This window comes from Oreochromis aureus, linkage group 8, assembly GCF_013358895.1.
Source record: "Oreochromis aureus strain Israel breed Guangdong linkage group 8, ZZ_aureus, whole genome shotgun sequence".
NCBI classification, from domain to species: Eukaryota; Metazoa; Chordata; class Actinopteri; order Cichliformes; family Cichlidae; genus Oreochromis; species Oreochromis aureus.
The window spans coordinates 21,222,198-21,237,321 of NC_052949.1; the positions used below are offsets into that span (position 1 = coordinate 21,222,198).

Sequence of the window (15,124 nt, forward strand, 5' to 3'; positions counted from 1 at the left end):
ACTTCCATATGTCAGACCACCACTACCAAAAGTATTGAGGACCCATGATATCCTCCTGGGATGGATGGAGCACTGCCTTTTGTCATTTAAATTACCCATGACAGATTTGTTAGACCACTTAATAATAGCAAAAGTAATATGCTTCTGAGGATGACAGTAAAATATCAGCGTTTTCTGTTTTACGATTTCTCGTGTTTCGAGGTAAGCTGCCACCACACGTACTGAGAGGTTAAGTGCCACTCAAGTGCACACATAGACATCCATTTAGTGTCTCTGCCGGCTCTCCTCTCAGCATGCTCACTGCAGGGAACCACGTGGGGGGAGACTGTTGAGGCGCTAATTTTACTGATTATCTAAGTGCCCTGAATTACATGACACATCTTAATAAGTCCTAATGGGAAAGGAGCATACTCATTAAAATGTAGATGATCTTATGCAGACCAATTAAAAATGTTTATGATTTTTTGTTAATTTCAGTTTTATATTGGTTGTAGCCAGATCATTTGTACTTTGCTCTGTTATCAAGTCAAAAGCTGGACTCTCGTGTCTAATTATGTCAACCGCCTGCTGTCCACAGTTGACTTAATGCAGATACAGCATTAAACACACTCTTCACAGTAGTGATCAGTAGAGTCAAAGAGCATTTCATGTGGACTCGTCATCAACAAAAGCAAATGATCATCGAGCTTGCTTTTCGCTTTCCTCCATAAACTTGAAAGACACTTGTGCCCTCTCGCTTCTTCAGCTGATGTTCACCGCCTCACCAGTCAGAGAGCGACAGTCTTTTAGCAGAAGACTGACATTTCCCTCAGCTTCCCTCTCTATCTCACTGACAGGCTCCTCTCACTGGGCCAGATGACTAATCTAATGTAATCACATCAGCATAATTACACTGGGGAGGAGATAATGACAGACAGATGAGAGACTTTGTGCGTGTGCGTTTGATAAAGAAATGGAGAGATTGTGTGCGTGTTTGTCTGTGTGCACACGTGATGGACAGGGCTTAGCCACTCTGTCATTAAGGGGCTGTGAAGTCCTGCTCTATCGACTATAATTACCCTCAAAGTGAGAAGCTTTAATATTCTTTGACACTGACAAAAGCCCTCAGATAGACATCTCATCTCTAGCTCCTTTGTCTGCATGTGTGTTTGAGAGTCCCAGTTCAGTTTTCGGAAGCTAAGTGACTCTTGAGCGTGACACTTGAGTGGGGCTGAGTGTGTGTCATCATGTCCTTGAGACTAAGTAAGAATTTGATGTCAGAGTTTGCCTATTCTGACTAAAAGTCTCAAAGTGATTGAGCACCCCATTTAACTTTGCATGTGTTATCACCCTAAAATCTAAACTGGTGGGTCTGGAGTACACAAAAACAAACTTTTCCTGCACATGTGTGGACTTGCCTTTATTTTTGTCCGCCTCCCATATATTAGTGCATTGTGCATAGACCAGGGGTGTCAAACGTATGCTGTCCACATTCGGCAAAACAAAAAAAAAGAAAGGGAAAAAAACAAAAAACAAATCTGTACAGTCTGGGCAACGAGCTACCAGGACTTTCTCTGTCATTTTATTTCTTACAATTTAACTTCAAAGAGTAGTGCTGACAGATTTCTTTCTTTGTCGCAGCAGCTTTTCTTCATCATATAGAAAAACAGTTAAATATGTAACTTCTTTACACGGACAGAAAAGGGAGCTTCACTGGTCCAGCCCGTTTTTAACATCAAAGTGGGCTGTATGTGACCCGGCATGTAAAAGGAGTTTGACACCCTGGTATACAACAAATGTGTTGCAGCAGATGGAGCTGGCACAAGTATAAGCTACCTGGGAATCGTTGTGTTATTCTAGTAGAAGCATAGGAACAAGATGCTGCAGCAAATGACATATGTAGGCCATTATTTGGTTGCTTCTTCTGTTGCTAATGCAGTGGAAGAAGGTCTTGTACAATACTGTGCAGAAGTCTTGAGGCATTTGTCGTTGCTTCTATTTTTTTGCTTCCAAGGAGCCGGATTTTCCTGTTTCTTTTTTAAGTGGGTTTTAACATTAGTTCTCCAGGCTTTCTGAAGGTTTTTTTCTTTCAACATTGGCTGCCTTTTTTCTGTTCTCTTCTTTTTTTGTTTTTAAGTTAAAGCCTCTTAACACTGACCTATGAATATTCAAGCATACAAAAGGCACCTAACTCAAGGGATGATTGTTCCCATTTTTAATTAAATCTAAGCAAAGTGTCAAACATAACACAATATGACAAGATCTTCTGAATTTATTGAGGAACGTGTCTTTGAATCCACATTTTTGGGCTGCAGGTACAACAGAGAACTGTTTTTGTATGAGTAATGGGGTTTTTTTTGGCCTCACAGAGTTTAAGTGGTTCCACTTCATGCAAAACAAGCTTGTTTTTTTAAAAACCCGTAATCTTGTCATCCACACTAGTTTTCCACTCTTCCAGACTGCATCTGGTTTTTACAGAGTAAAGGTTCAAGTTGTGAGATATACAGATGAAAGGAACGCACGCCCCAAGCCACAGTGCTATTTATACTGACGTTTAAATTCGTCTGGTTAGCCTTAGGGGCTATTGTAGTCACTTTTTCTGCCTCTTTTAAACTCTACCATTGGTGCTATCTGTCTGTAGTGCTTTGTGAAAAAAAAATGTGCCAGTCCCTCCTGACAGCTTCTGTATAGAATATTAAACATAAGCTTTTGTGACACTCTATCTATTAATCATACAGTTAGGTCCATAGGTTATTCAACAGTAGCACAAGTTTAGCTCTTTAAAAACTCTAAAATTGGAGTGACTGTTTATAAAATTGTCTGCAATTTCTAAACTGTTGAAGGGATTTAACAGATGCACTGCATTAAGTCACCACTTCAATCACATGGTAATTGCCGGATTTCAAATGTATTGTGGTGAAACAATGGCTTATGAGGCTTTTGGACTTAAGGAGAACTTCAGTAATTGTTTTCTAACAGTTACAAAATAATTGGAATTAAAAAAAACAAAAAAAACCCCACATACACCAAAAAAACAAAACCAATACAAACACAATAAAAGTGAAAAAGAACCTGTGTTTTGAGTAATCTGCAGTCCTCTGATGTCAAAGTGGATGATGTCAATAGACTATTAGCAGAACAAGGGATATGAAAATATTGCTTGTTTATAGTACTTCAGCATTTTGATGCTTTTTCAAAGTTATACCTGGTGCTTTTCCCCCCTCAAGGTGTATTACCCTGTCCGACACCACCTGGTGCAGCACATGATCAGTGCAATGCAGCGTTTGGGCTTCACTCCAAGTGTGACTATAGAGCAAAGGAAGCTGGCTGTGGACCTGGCTGAGGTGGTCATCAAGTGGGAGTTGCAGAGGATCAAAGACCAGCTGGTAAACCACATTGTTTTTACTGACTTCTGTTGATGTCAGGAGTACCAGTCTCGGATGGTCATCTAGGATGTTGACATATAGACTCACCAAATTATGTTTCTCACTTCTCACAAAAATCTTTTTACTGCAGACTGAAGATGCTCATTAAGTCACAAAATAAACCTTATTCATCATAGCAGTTAAAGCGTTTCCTGAACCGTGTACCATAAATGCTCATTACTTATGTTGCTATATGAGCTAGTGACAAACTTCAGCATTATTGCATTGTACAGAAAGAGACATACTGTGGTTATATTGTGTTAACAATTGGATTTGTCTCCTCCTTTCTTGTGTGTACCTTTCTTTGGCACAACAGCCAGAATCTGAGGCTGAAGTAGGTCCTGGTGGTGAAGGGACCAGTGGGGCTGCTGTGAAAAGAGGCCTGTCTCTAGAATCCGCCGGGGCTGGACAGGACGTCAAGAGATTCCGTACAGCAACTGGAGCTGCTTCCACGGTGAGCTCAGTTAGTAATTAGTCAGATGCCAGATGAATGTGGCTGTGACTGATGGGCCCTCGTGCCCCAGACAGAATATCTTACCTTCAGAGTTCTCACTTGATATCCCTGTGTTACTTGCTTCTCTAAGGGTGTTTGTTGTGCAGCTTGAAAGGTACTAATAAGACAGCCAGTTTTACTTTTTTGTCTCCACAGTCATTTATTGAATGAGTCTGAGGGGGAAAAATTGCTAACAGGATTGACAGCAGAGTTGTTGCTGTTATCCAGCTTGTCTTACAGCAGTATGGCAGCGCCACATATACTTCATCATATCCCTCTGTGGTCTTTTGTTTTGAGGTCTTTTGGGATACCTTTGTTGTAAAAAGCGCCTGTTCAAAATTTTAATCAAATTTGTTAATTTGCGCTAATGCCAATCTTTCAAAAGGCAGTTTATACTTAGATTAAAGACTCTGAAATTGCCTCATGATGTTGCATCTGGAGTTCTGCCACAATCAGCTTAATGTCTGCATGTCGTAGATTAGAGGGCATAATTGGGCAGTAACTACACGTTTTGAATAAAGCTTGTTTTATGTATTAAAGTGTTCATAATGAATTCCAAAATGTAAATATCCTTTAAAGTATGTCGATTTACAGATTACAGATTTATTAGCCCTGCAACAGAGTGAAAACCTGTCTCTCGCTCAGTGACAACTAGAATAGGCTCCAGCCCAGCTACATCCTTTAACTGGAAAAACTTTTAAGAGGATGGAAGGATGAATGACACTTAAAAAAATAAAACAAATACTTAAAGGTTATTTTAATATATATTTGTTCTCTTGTTATAATTTCTGTTTTTTGTGCCTCTTCTTGTGATGTCAAGATAAAAATGCATCTTTTTAACTTGTCAGAATTTGTTTCTGCTTAAGCTAAGGAAACATTAATTGCCCAGAAAGTTGTCAGAAAAGTTATCGGACTTATTGTGGCTGGAGCCTCCTTTTTGTAGACCTAAAAACCCTTTGTGCAGCATTTCTGCCTTTTGACTACTTTCTGTAATCATTCTTTTGTCAAAAAAGAAAAACGTTTATATATATTTGACAGATTATAATGTTGGTGTTTGTAGGTATTTGGCCGCAGCCAGTCCATGCCAGGCACAGAGAGCATGCACAACAAACCTGTTGAGAAACAACATACAGACACTGTGGTCAACTTCCTCATCAGGATTGCATGCCAGGTAAGACCTCAGCCACGACAGATGTACACACACCCACCCATGCACCCAATACATGTGTTCTGCCATCCAATAGTCCTTCCAAGTAGGCACAATTATTCTCACCACTCGTTTGGATGAGGATAACGCACACACAAACACACACAGACATGGAGTCACTCTAGAGTCATTGACGACCTTGGTTACTAGGCCTGAAATAGACTGCTGAGATTTCACTCACCTTGACTTTTCCTACTTTATTTTTTGGGCCAAGTTTCATTCTCACTGTTCAGCCAAGCATCTCTGTTGAATATAACCTTCCCTATAACCGCTGGGGATCACTCGGTGCTCACAGAACACTCTATAGCAACATAATCTTTTCTTTGTATTCCTCTTGATAACAGCGTATTGTGATACTGAATTGATCCCAGTAGAAAAATTATGTCCTCGCTGGGCCGAGGGATTGTGATCAGCCAAAGGACACCACACCTAGCGCTGATAGGGATTCAATGTGTTTTTCAAGGATACCTCTCTAAAGTGGATGCTTATCACTATAAAGGTTTGCACGAGGAATGTTGATTGAAAGATGGTCTCCATCCTGGTTGTGCCTCTTTTGAACTCCAGCTGCATGAATTAAGTGCCTAGACAAATATGTTCCTCTCCTTTCTAGGTGAACGATAGCACCAATGTGGCTGGATCTCCAGGGGAATTGTTGTCTCGCCGTTGTGTCAGCCTGATGAAGACAGCCTTGAGGCCTGACATGTGGCCTCGTGCTGAGCTGAAGCTACAATGGTTTGACAAGCTGCTAATGACAGTGGTAAGATGGCACATACTTTGAGGATGATTGTTACATTAGACTTCATGCATGGTTCATATTGCCAGATCCATACAAGGTGATATTTTAGGTGCGAAACCTGTCAGTACTGCTGTTATTCTGCACTGCATTTCCTGAGTAATCAGTTGTCATTGACTGTGTTCAGACCCGTCTAAGTAATAATTGGTCTGAAAGTCTCTACTATTTAACCATGGTGAATATTACTGTTTGGGGTATGTTTAAAAAAGAAAAAGGGGGTGGGAGTGTAGAGTATTCATGTTAGTTTGTTATTTGGACTTACTAGTAAAAGAATCTTTCAAAGTACTTCAGTCAAACTAGTCTGAATAAAATCAAAATATTCAATCTTTGTGTTGTTGTTCAAGCTCCAAGCAATAAGCAGCAAACAGCTGAGGATAACTAATAGCTTCCCAGAGAAGTTTTCCCTGTCCCCGCTTAAGCTCCGTCTTAGTGTTTGCTCTAACACCTCAGAGTCCTTTGTCTGTTATCAGTAATGCATGAAGTGAGGCGCCAACCACCATAATGACAAAATAATGACAGTGGTGAGATAACAGCACTCTATCCGGGTTGGCCTGTGCCTTCTCATTCAAACCCCCCAAAACCCCTCTACATCCTAAAGCCCTCATCCTTGCTTTCTGTATTGCCCCACTGTGACTCTGTTCGTCTGTCCTCGCCTTTCCCTCTGTGTCTAACCGCTTCCTCCTCTCATCTCTTTTCCATCCAGCCTCTTATCACAGCCTTTATTCTCTTTCTTTCTTTTTATCCATGTCTCCTTTCCTCCTCATCTCTCTGGTCTGATTTGGCGTCACTGTTCAGACAAGGTTATCACTACGCGTTGCCAGTTGTCACGTACTGCCCTTGTTCTCTTTTGGGGATCACTTCATCGGCCGCACCCTTTTCTCTCCCTACACACACACATTCACACAAACTCAATCGGCCTCTCCATATCCCTTTGGGGATCGTCTAACAAACAGGGCCTTCTGTAGGTTTTATGCAGATGTACTCAGGCCCCACCCCCTTGGACCTCGCTCTACCTGCCTAGCCGCCTTACTCAGACTAATGAACAATGCTGTAAATCGGATTACCTTTTATCATCTCATTGTCTCGGCGCAGCAGTGATTAAGAGTCTGGGGGAGTGGCATGAGGAGGTCGTATTTGGAGTGTAACATGAGACACACACAAAACATGTACAGTCTCACAGGCACGCCTGCATCTGCATGGTTCCTGCAGCGACAAGTTCCTTTTCTGTTAATGCACTGTCAAGTCAATACTAGCCTAATATCTAGCAGGAGCCTTATCACCAGAGTCACCTTGTTCATTAGGCAAGATTAGTGCCATGGATCTGTCCCAGATTACCCTCTTGGCCCTGCCATTGTAAACCTTGTTTGCAATTTAGACAAAATTAGGACCCGATGCTGCCCATTGATCTTTGGTTTAACAGCCATCACAATACCTTGTTTTTGTGTGTGTTTGTGAGCAGTATTGATTTCTGAGTTGAGTGGAATAAAAAGACTCGGTTGTTTCATCTGTCTGCAGATGAAATTGCACTATTGTCTATATTGCTTTGTTTTAGCATTGGGCACTTGGCTAAAAAGATAAATATCAATATATTTTTTTTAGATATGAGGCTTTTATTAAAAAGTCTAAAAGGTGCCTAAGATTTCTATCTGTTTTAAGCGCAATACAAAAAAAATGTGTTTCATTGACCTTCCACTTATAGTGTCTACTCCTTTTTGACCTCTCAGGAGCAGCCAGCCCAGGCGAACATCTCCAACATCTGCACAGGACTGGAGATTCTCTGCTTCCTGTTGACAGTGCTGCAGCCCCCAGCCGTCCTGGCTCACTTCAAGCCGCTCCAGCGGGGCATCGCTGCGTGCATGACCTGCGGCAATACCAAAGTGCTGCGTGCTGTCCACTCCCTCCTTTCTCGTCTCATGAGCATCTTCCCAACTGAGCCTAGTAAGCTGGCAATGATTTATCTCTAAATTCTCACTGGAAGCCAGACCAGCTGCACACAGGAAAGCGCTATATATCTGATTCCTTTCTGAGAAATCGTCATGCCACACTCTGATGAAATTATAAATACAAGTGAATTATACTGGCGATATAATTTACAAACTTTCTTCTGCAAAAGGATTAAGTGATGAGACTCATTGGCATGGGATTTGGGGATTTTATAAACCTAATTATGATACAGCCAACAAAAATTGTTTGCATAATTACAAAAAAAATATGACTTATAAAAGCTGCAAGTCCTGTGTTTTTATTCATTAGACATGCCATTTCTGTAAGTAATTGTTTAAATTAATGTTTTGTTGTAGCGTTATAATTGGTTGTGTTTTTTTCTTTAACATATATGTGCAATTTAATGTGATTAATTGTGTGTCATTTTGAAATATGTAGAGATGCTTACGGGAGAATAACTGTCCCGCATCTTTCCATACAAAATGAATAGAGCATCATCTGTTTTAGATCATTGTATGAATTGTTTTAAAGCACTTTCGACAAAGGCCTAAAGGGGCTTGAAACATAGTGTGATCAATACATTATGATGCTGATTCCTTGCAGCAATATAACTGCGTCACTTTGCACGGCAGTGATTTCGATTTTCAGTTGTTCTTTGTTTCAAACAAACATTGCTTTATTTTTCTAGGCACATCAAATGTGGCATCTAAGTATGAGGAACTCGAGTGTCTATATGCTGCTGTGGGCAAGGTCATCTACGAGGGGCTTACCAACTATGAAAAAGCAACAACCAACACTAACCCCACGCAGCTCTTTGGTAAGACCAGCTCTCGCGTTTATTTTTTCTTCCTCCTTTTTTGCTTTCGGTTACTCTTCTGTTGTTGCGTATATATACTTAGAAGGGAAAAAAAGTCAATCTCCTACTCTCACTACAGCACCAAGCGGCCCCTCGGTTACTTTTACCAGTTAAGCCATTGAGTGGGTCGTTAAAATGCAAGCCGATGGGCTCTGCTGCTCGGGCTAACATCTGGTCTATTTAAATGGGGGCCACAGTCCAGCGGTTTGGGAAAGATTGTCTTGGGAAGGATTGCTGCTTTCAGCCCCTCTTCCTGTACAAACATTACTGTTATCCACCCAGATGTCAGAGTATTTATAGAAAAAGCTTTCATTAAAGCTTATTTCAAGGAGACTTTTTTTTCTTTTAGAGGAAATGTATAGTAGGTTTCAAAATATAGGCCATTCAAGGTGATAAATGGCTATTTGAGAGCAGTCCAAAGGTAATGCTGCTTTATGCAGTTTCCTAAAATTACACTGGTGGTCAATAAAATAATAAAAAAAAAAGCATTCTGTATCCTGCTGTTGCAGTAAAGTCACAGTGATGTGATGCATCCGTCTGGCCAGGGGGTGACATTTTAACATTTGTCTCCTCTCCAGGGAACAGCAACAAAGAAGAACATTACTCATTCTTATTTCTGCCTCTGTTACACTCTTGAGGGGGGGAAAAATATATATATCAAGCTGCGTGAATGAACACAAGATGACTGCAGGTGTCTGTGTCTGTTACCTCTCCCCAGAGAAGTGAAGCTTCTTGTCAAACTGTTCCATTTCCCATACTTCTTATCCCTCTGCCTTCATTTGTCTTACAGGGACACTGATGATCCTGAAGTCAGCCTGCAGTTACAATGCCAGCTACATTGACCGCCTCATCTCGGTGTTCATGCGCTCACTACAGAAGATGGTGCGGGAACACCTGAGCCCCCAGCAGGCTAACCCAGGGGTCACTGAAACCAACACAGGTACATAAATACAGTGGAAAGATGTGAGGAAGCCAGTGGCAAATGTAATTTAAAACGTAATTACATAGGAAAGATGTGCAGTATGCCATGTATATTCAGTAGATTTTATATGAGCAACAGTTACATGCTCTCTTGTGCAAATTCATGCGGTTTCACAAATTCGCAAGGTTTGCTTTTTATCCCTTTTTATTCCTTGCCTACAGTCTCTTAAGTGTTGCTTAATATTTAACTCAGATTTTGAGTTCACAACATCTGAGTCACCATTAGTCACCATTATTCTCCAAACTTGGCACCAGATAACCACTACTATTTCAGCTGAACTTATTCTACTTGGCTGCGGTTACATTTGGCTGACATTATCGGGGAAGTTTTTGCTCGTACTTTCCCCCAGCCCACGTCCAACAAGGAGCTAACTGTGTGTGAGGTGGACACAACACAGACATGAATGTACGCTCACATCACAGCCTTTCTCAGATTGTTACAGCTCATATATCCCAGGTGTCCCACCAGTGCCTGTTTCCGTAGAAAGACGGTATCAAAAGTTGTATATCAATGGCCCCAGCTGTGTTCTCAATAGTTCTTGTGGTCAGCAGAGATCCATTGTGCAGATAGTATGCTTTCTCGGGGAATGTTCCTCAGCTCTGGTTCCCAGTCTGTATTGTCTTCTGCTCTTTTTGTATCAACAGATGGTCACCTTGTGCTCTTTTGCTGTGGGGTTTGGAAGGGTAGTCACAGTTTGACTCAGAACCTCTTGACAACTTGCCCTTTATATTAATCCGTGAGGGGGTGAAAGGGAAAAAAGCACTTGTTTAGGTTTCCTGTTCATTTACTTTTCTAAACTTCAAGTTTATGGAAGTCTGGCAGTGCATAATTCCTGTTGCTACTCTTCAGTCAGGAGGTAATGACTGTAAGATGCTATCAGTGCTTTAAATGGGTCCCTAATGACTGTATTGGGAAACACAGACATTAACTGTCCACCATGAACAGTTAGTCACTAAGACCAAAGGCCTGCTGACCATTAGGCTTTTTCCTCTAAAGATTATTCACGTTTCAGTAATCTAATAAGCTTAACTGTAGTAGTTCCATCCTGATTGTATTGAAAATGTGAAGTTCTGACTGCTGCCACCATTTAAAAATAGATAAGTAATTTCAATTTATTGAAGGCCAGAAATTTTGCAATAGAAAGAAAATGGATAAATGCACAGATAAATGCATCTGTTCTGTAGTTTGTCTTGGCCCTGCCTTTGAATATTTTCATGTGTTTGTTCTGATAGTGACCAGCGAGCTGATAATGCTCAGTCTTGACCTGGTGAAGACACGATTGTCCGTCATGAGCATGGAAATGAGGAAGAACTTTATCCAGGTCATCCTCACTTCCCTGATTGAGAAGTCTGCTGACCCCAAAATCCTCCGTGCTGTTGTCAAGATCGTGGAAGAGTGGGTGAAAAACAATTCTCCCATGGCTGCCAACCAGGTAAGGAGGAGGACTGTTCAGGTGTGAGGCAGTAAAACAGTATTAAGTCAGGAAAAAAACAAAAACAAATGCGGGATTCAAGAGATCCTGGCATAATTCCTCTCATAAAAACAGGTGTAAATTAAGAACTGAATCAGCAAAGTTTTGAAAGGTGTGAAACCTTTGGACAAACAACAAGCGAAGCACATTTTCTAAATCTAGTAAGGTTAGCATTAGCATAATACCTACAGAGGAGTCTCTGGTCTTCATTTTCTTTTAAGCTGAAGAAGAGCAAGCAGTACACAGCTGACCTAGACAGGTGCAGCTGCGAAAAACAACTGAATAGAGAATAGATTATTTTTCTTTTTTTATTTCCTCGCCTCTTTCTATTTGTCTGTTTATTGTTCATAATATTTTTTTTCCTTTATCTTACTTTCTACCCAATTCTTCTTTCCCTTTCAGATGCCAAACCTGCGTGAGAAATCCATCTTGCTGGTGAAGATGATGACCTACATAGAGAAGCGTTTCCCTGATGAACTTGAGTTAAACGCCCAGTTCCTGGACCTCGTTAATTACGTCTACAGGTAATTACCGTCATTCATCACATGGCTAAATGGCCACGCCACTGACGCCACACCGCCCTTGCATCCATCTTAACGTGAGAAGTGAAGGTCGGGGGCGGTTGAGGCGGGGAAAAGACACAGAAGGTTGGGTCAGGGGGAAAATAGGAAAATAAAGATGAAGAGGAAGAGCTTGAAGTACCAGAAGTGTACCTTTCCTTTTTATATAACTAAAAGATCAATTATTAAAGATGGTAATAATTATAATAAGATTGTTAAACTCAGGAACTGGATGAACTAATTTAGAATTATTGTAGCTGTAAAAAAAACAAAACAAAACAATTAAAAGCTGGAAAATTTAAGATGGCCATGAAAGATCGACTGATGAAGATTGATAATAGGGTTACAGTACTATCAGTATTCAGCTAGCTCATGACAGGACACCCAGCAGGTGGTGGTCAAAGGCGAGAGACCGCCTCTGCCGGCTATTCATCAAACTGTGGCCCTCATCACCTTTCCATCTTCTACACATACACATTTAATCAGCCCAGTGTATCCGCATCCTGATGCCAAAAGATTTAAAATGAGCAGTAAAGCCATGATGGACAGCAAGTAATGATAATGGAAGGATAAAGCAGCTGTGCCAGCACAAAGTGTGATTAGGAGGACGGTGTAAATACGAGCAACATGCAGCTGTGGCACCGTGTTATTCTTTTCATCCCACCTACTCTCTCACTCCTTCTGTTTTATGAATCATTGCTTCGGAGCACATTCGGTGCTGTAGAATGACGTGGAAACGATCGCATTTGTTGTTTCAGTAGTTAGGTAGGTAATGTTACAGCAGGCTTATTATCAAAGACGCAGACTTTTGCCCAATATTCAGTTTTAACCACACCAAACGTAAGAAATAGTTCAAAAAGTTGTAAAAACAAAGAGTATTTTCCAAGTTGCAAATTCCTGCATTGTTTCAGTGGCATATGCATGTTTTGCCAACAGCTCTCAGCTGCACGGGCCACCGAGTGTTATTTGTGTGTGCTGTTCTCTGTATTACAAGTTAATGGTGACATTTTCTAAGTCAGGCGCTAATCGCCCCACCCCCACATCCCCCATTTTTTTTATAACATTTTTGATAACAGGCATCTTTTGCCCCTTTAGGGATGAGAGCCTTTCAGGAAGCGACATCACATCAAAGTTGGAGCCAGCCTTCCTTTCAGGGCTTCGCTGCACTCAGCCAATGATCAGAGCCAAGTTTTTTGAGGTGTTTGATGCCTCTATGAAGCGGCGCGTCTATGAGAGACTACTGTACATCTGCTGTTCTCAGAACTGGGAGGCCATGGGCAGCCACTTCTGGATCAAACAGTGCATAGAGGTAAGCGGTGGGTCTCGGGTCTTTCTGCCGGCTTTGTAAGGTTTTTATCCTGCGGGCATCTACGTGCTGGTTATCTGCCACCAACCGTCACCAATCTTCTTTTATGTATTTTGCACCTGTGTGTGTGTTTGATAGTTGTTACTGGCAGTTTGCGAAAGAAACACCATCATTGGCACCAGCTGCCAGGGATCCATGCTGCCATCTATCACAAACGTCATCAACCTGGCTGACAGCCACGACCGCGCCGCCTTTGCCATGGCAACGCACGTCAAGCAGGAGCCTCGCGAAAGGGAAAACACCGAGACCAAGGAGGAGGTGAGATACACAGACAGGCGCACAACGCCTCGCAACGTGTCTCACATAAATTGCCACATTATCCCATTAGGAGTTTTTACATACTGTGGGTCTAAGAAAAGACTAATGCTGTGCCTCTTTGCTCGTCTTAAAAATTGTCTCTGTTGTCGTCATTCGTCCATTATCAAGAAGCTGTTGATAAAATGTTCTTTCAAAAACAGCCCAACACGAAGACTAAATGTCAAAGCTTGAACAACAATACATGTTTTTCCTCTCCTCATTTACCCCCTGGTAGGATGTAGAAATTGACATAGAATTAGCACCAGGTGACCAGACAGCCATTCCCAAGACTAAGGAGCAAGCAGAGAGAGACACAGGCAACCAGCTGCACATGCTCACCAACCGCCATGACAAGTTTCTTGACTCATTACGGGAAGTCAAGGTAAGGCATTCCTTCAGTTTTGACCAGCTGATGAACTGAATTGAACTTTGATAGAGTGCAGGCAAAATTACAGAGATCATCCAAGGTTGACTACTTGCAGTTCAAAAACAATGTTTTATGTATTAAATTAATTATAGTTTCAAAACATTTTCATGTTCTAGTGACATTATTCATTAACCCCCAAGAAGGATGATATGTCAGCAATATTCTTGAGCCCTAAAAGCATGAATTAAGAGTCAGTGCCTTGCAGAATCAGCAGCCAGAAGCTTTCATTTGTCTCTTTTCTGTGTTAGACGGGGGCACTTTTAAACGCCTTGGTTCAGCTCTGTCACATCTCCACACCGCTGGCTGAAAGGACCTGGGTCCAGCTTTTCCCTCGCCTCTGGAAGATCCTGTCTGACAGACAGCAGCATGTGAGTATAATTTATTAGCATCTTTCTTTTTTTTTTCCTTCTTTTTTTTTGCTCCCAGAGCAAGAATGGACAAAAACAGTGTGTGACGTGCATGACCAAACCATCCGATATTCTGTGAATATTCAAGAGAAAGACATGCATGCTGCATTGTAATTTGCATGATGATTTCGTTTTAGCTTCAGCAATAGCAATATGTTCATCCAAAGACATAAAGAAATATTATTTAAATGCTTCCTTAGGCTTGTTGTGTCCGCTATGAAATTCCTTCGAAGTGTTCACATTATTATTAAATGTCAGTAGATTTAAACTGCAGCTCGACTAGCAGGTAGAGGCTTAAAACCAAGAGATGTTATTTCTAGTTAACGTGTACATTTTCTTTTTGTGGTCATCATGTACAAACACGTGCCTTTCTGTACCATTTCAATAACTTGTGCAAACAGGCAGCGTCTTATTTCTGTCTCAAAATAATTTAAAATGATCGAACTTTTAAACGAGATGCAGTCACTGGTCAGATTCTGAATAATTTATTCCTATGCCAGACCTCAAGCCACAAATACTTAAGTTATTTATTTTGATGCCTGTCTCTGCATTTTATGTAGTGATTATGCCAACTTATGGTAAAAATGGAAAGATTACTGCAATTGAGGCTTTCTATCCCTGGGTTGACTCTTACAAGGGAATGACAGAAAAGTATATTTTCCATCGGAAGGATTTTGATGACACGTTGGCGTTCACCACCAGTCTAATTAAAGTGACCATTAAGGCATAAATTACTCCATGCTGTCATCGGGCAGTGAAAATTGCATTCATTACCAATACATCAGAGTGTGTCAGTCATGATTTTCAGAGCACTAACCCCATGATCATACTCAAGGTCTATTCTGTCCAAATGTGCGAGTCTCTGATTGCAAAGAGTGGCAGCGTGCAATTCAAGCTAGCATATTATGCATTTTTCA

At 41.2% G+C, this 15,124-nt stretch overlaps 1 protein-coding gene across 1 annotated transcript in view; it reads left to right on the top strand.

Moving 5' to 3' along the window:
- LOC116320112 (transformation/transcription domain-associated protein) overlaps positions 1–15,124 on the top strand; it is a 79,512-nt gene that overhangs the window by 30,529 nt on the left and 33,859 nt on the right. The window contains exons 40-52 of the mRNA XM_031739628.2: positions 3,207–3,365; positions 3,721–3,858; positions 4,958–5,068; positions 5,715–5,861; positions 7,622–7,835; positions 8,530–8,658; positions 9,488–9,637; positions 10,912–11,111; positions 11,553–11,674; positions 12,806–13,019; positions 13,155–13,334; positions 13,609–13,755; positions 14,049–14,168. Coding sequence (XP_031595488.1) covers positions 3,207–3,365; positions 3,721–3,858; positions 4,958–5,068; positions 5,715–5,861; positions 7,622–7,835; positions 8,530–8,658; positions 9,488–9,637; positions 10,912–11,111; positions 11,553–11,674; positions 12,806–13,019; positions 13,155–13,334; positions 13,609–13,755; positions 14,049–14,168 — 2,031 coding nt within the window. The remainder of the gene's footprint in view (positions 1–3,206; positions 3,366–3,720; positions 3,859–4,957; positions 5,069–5,714; positions 5,862–7,621; positions 7,836–8,529; positions 8,659–9,487; positions 9,638–10,911; positions 11,112–11,552; positions 11,675–12,805; positions 13,020–13,154; positions 13,335–13,608; positions 13,756–14,048; positions 14,169–15,124) is intronic.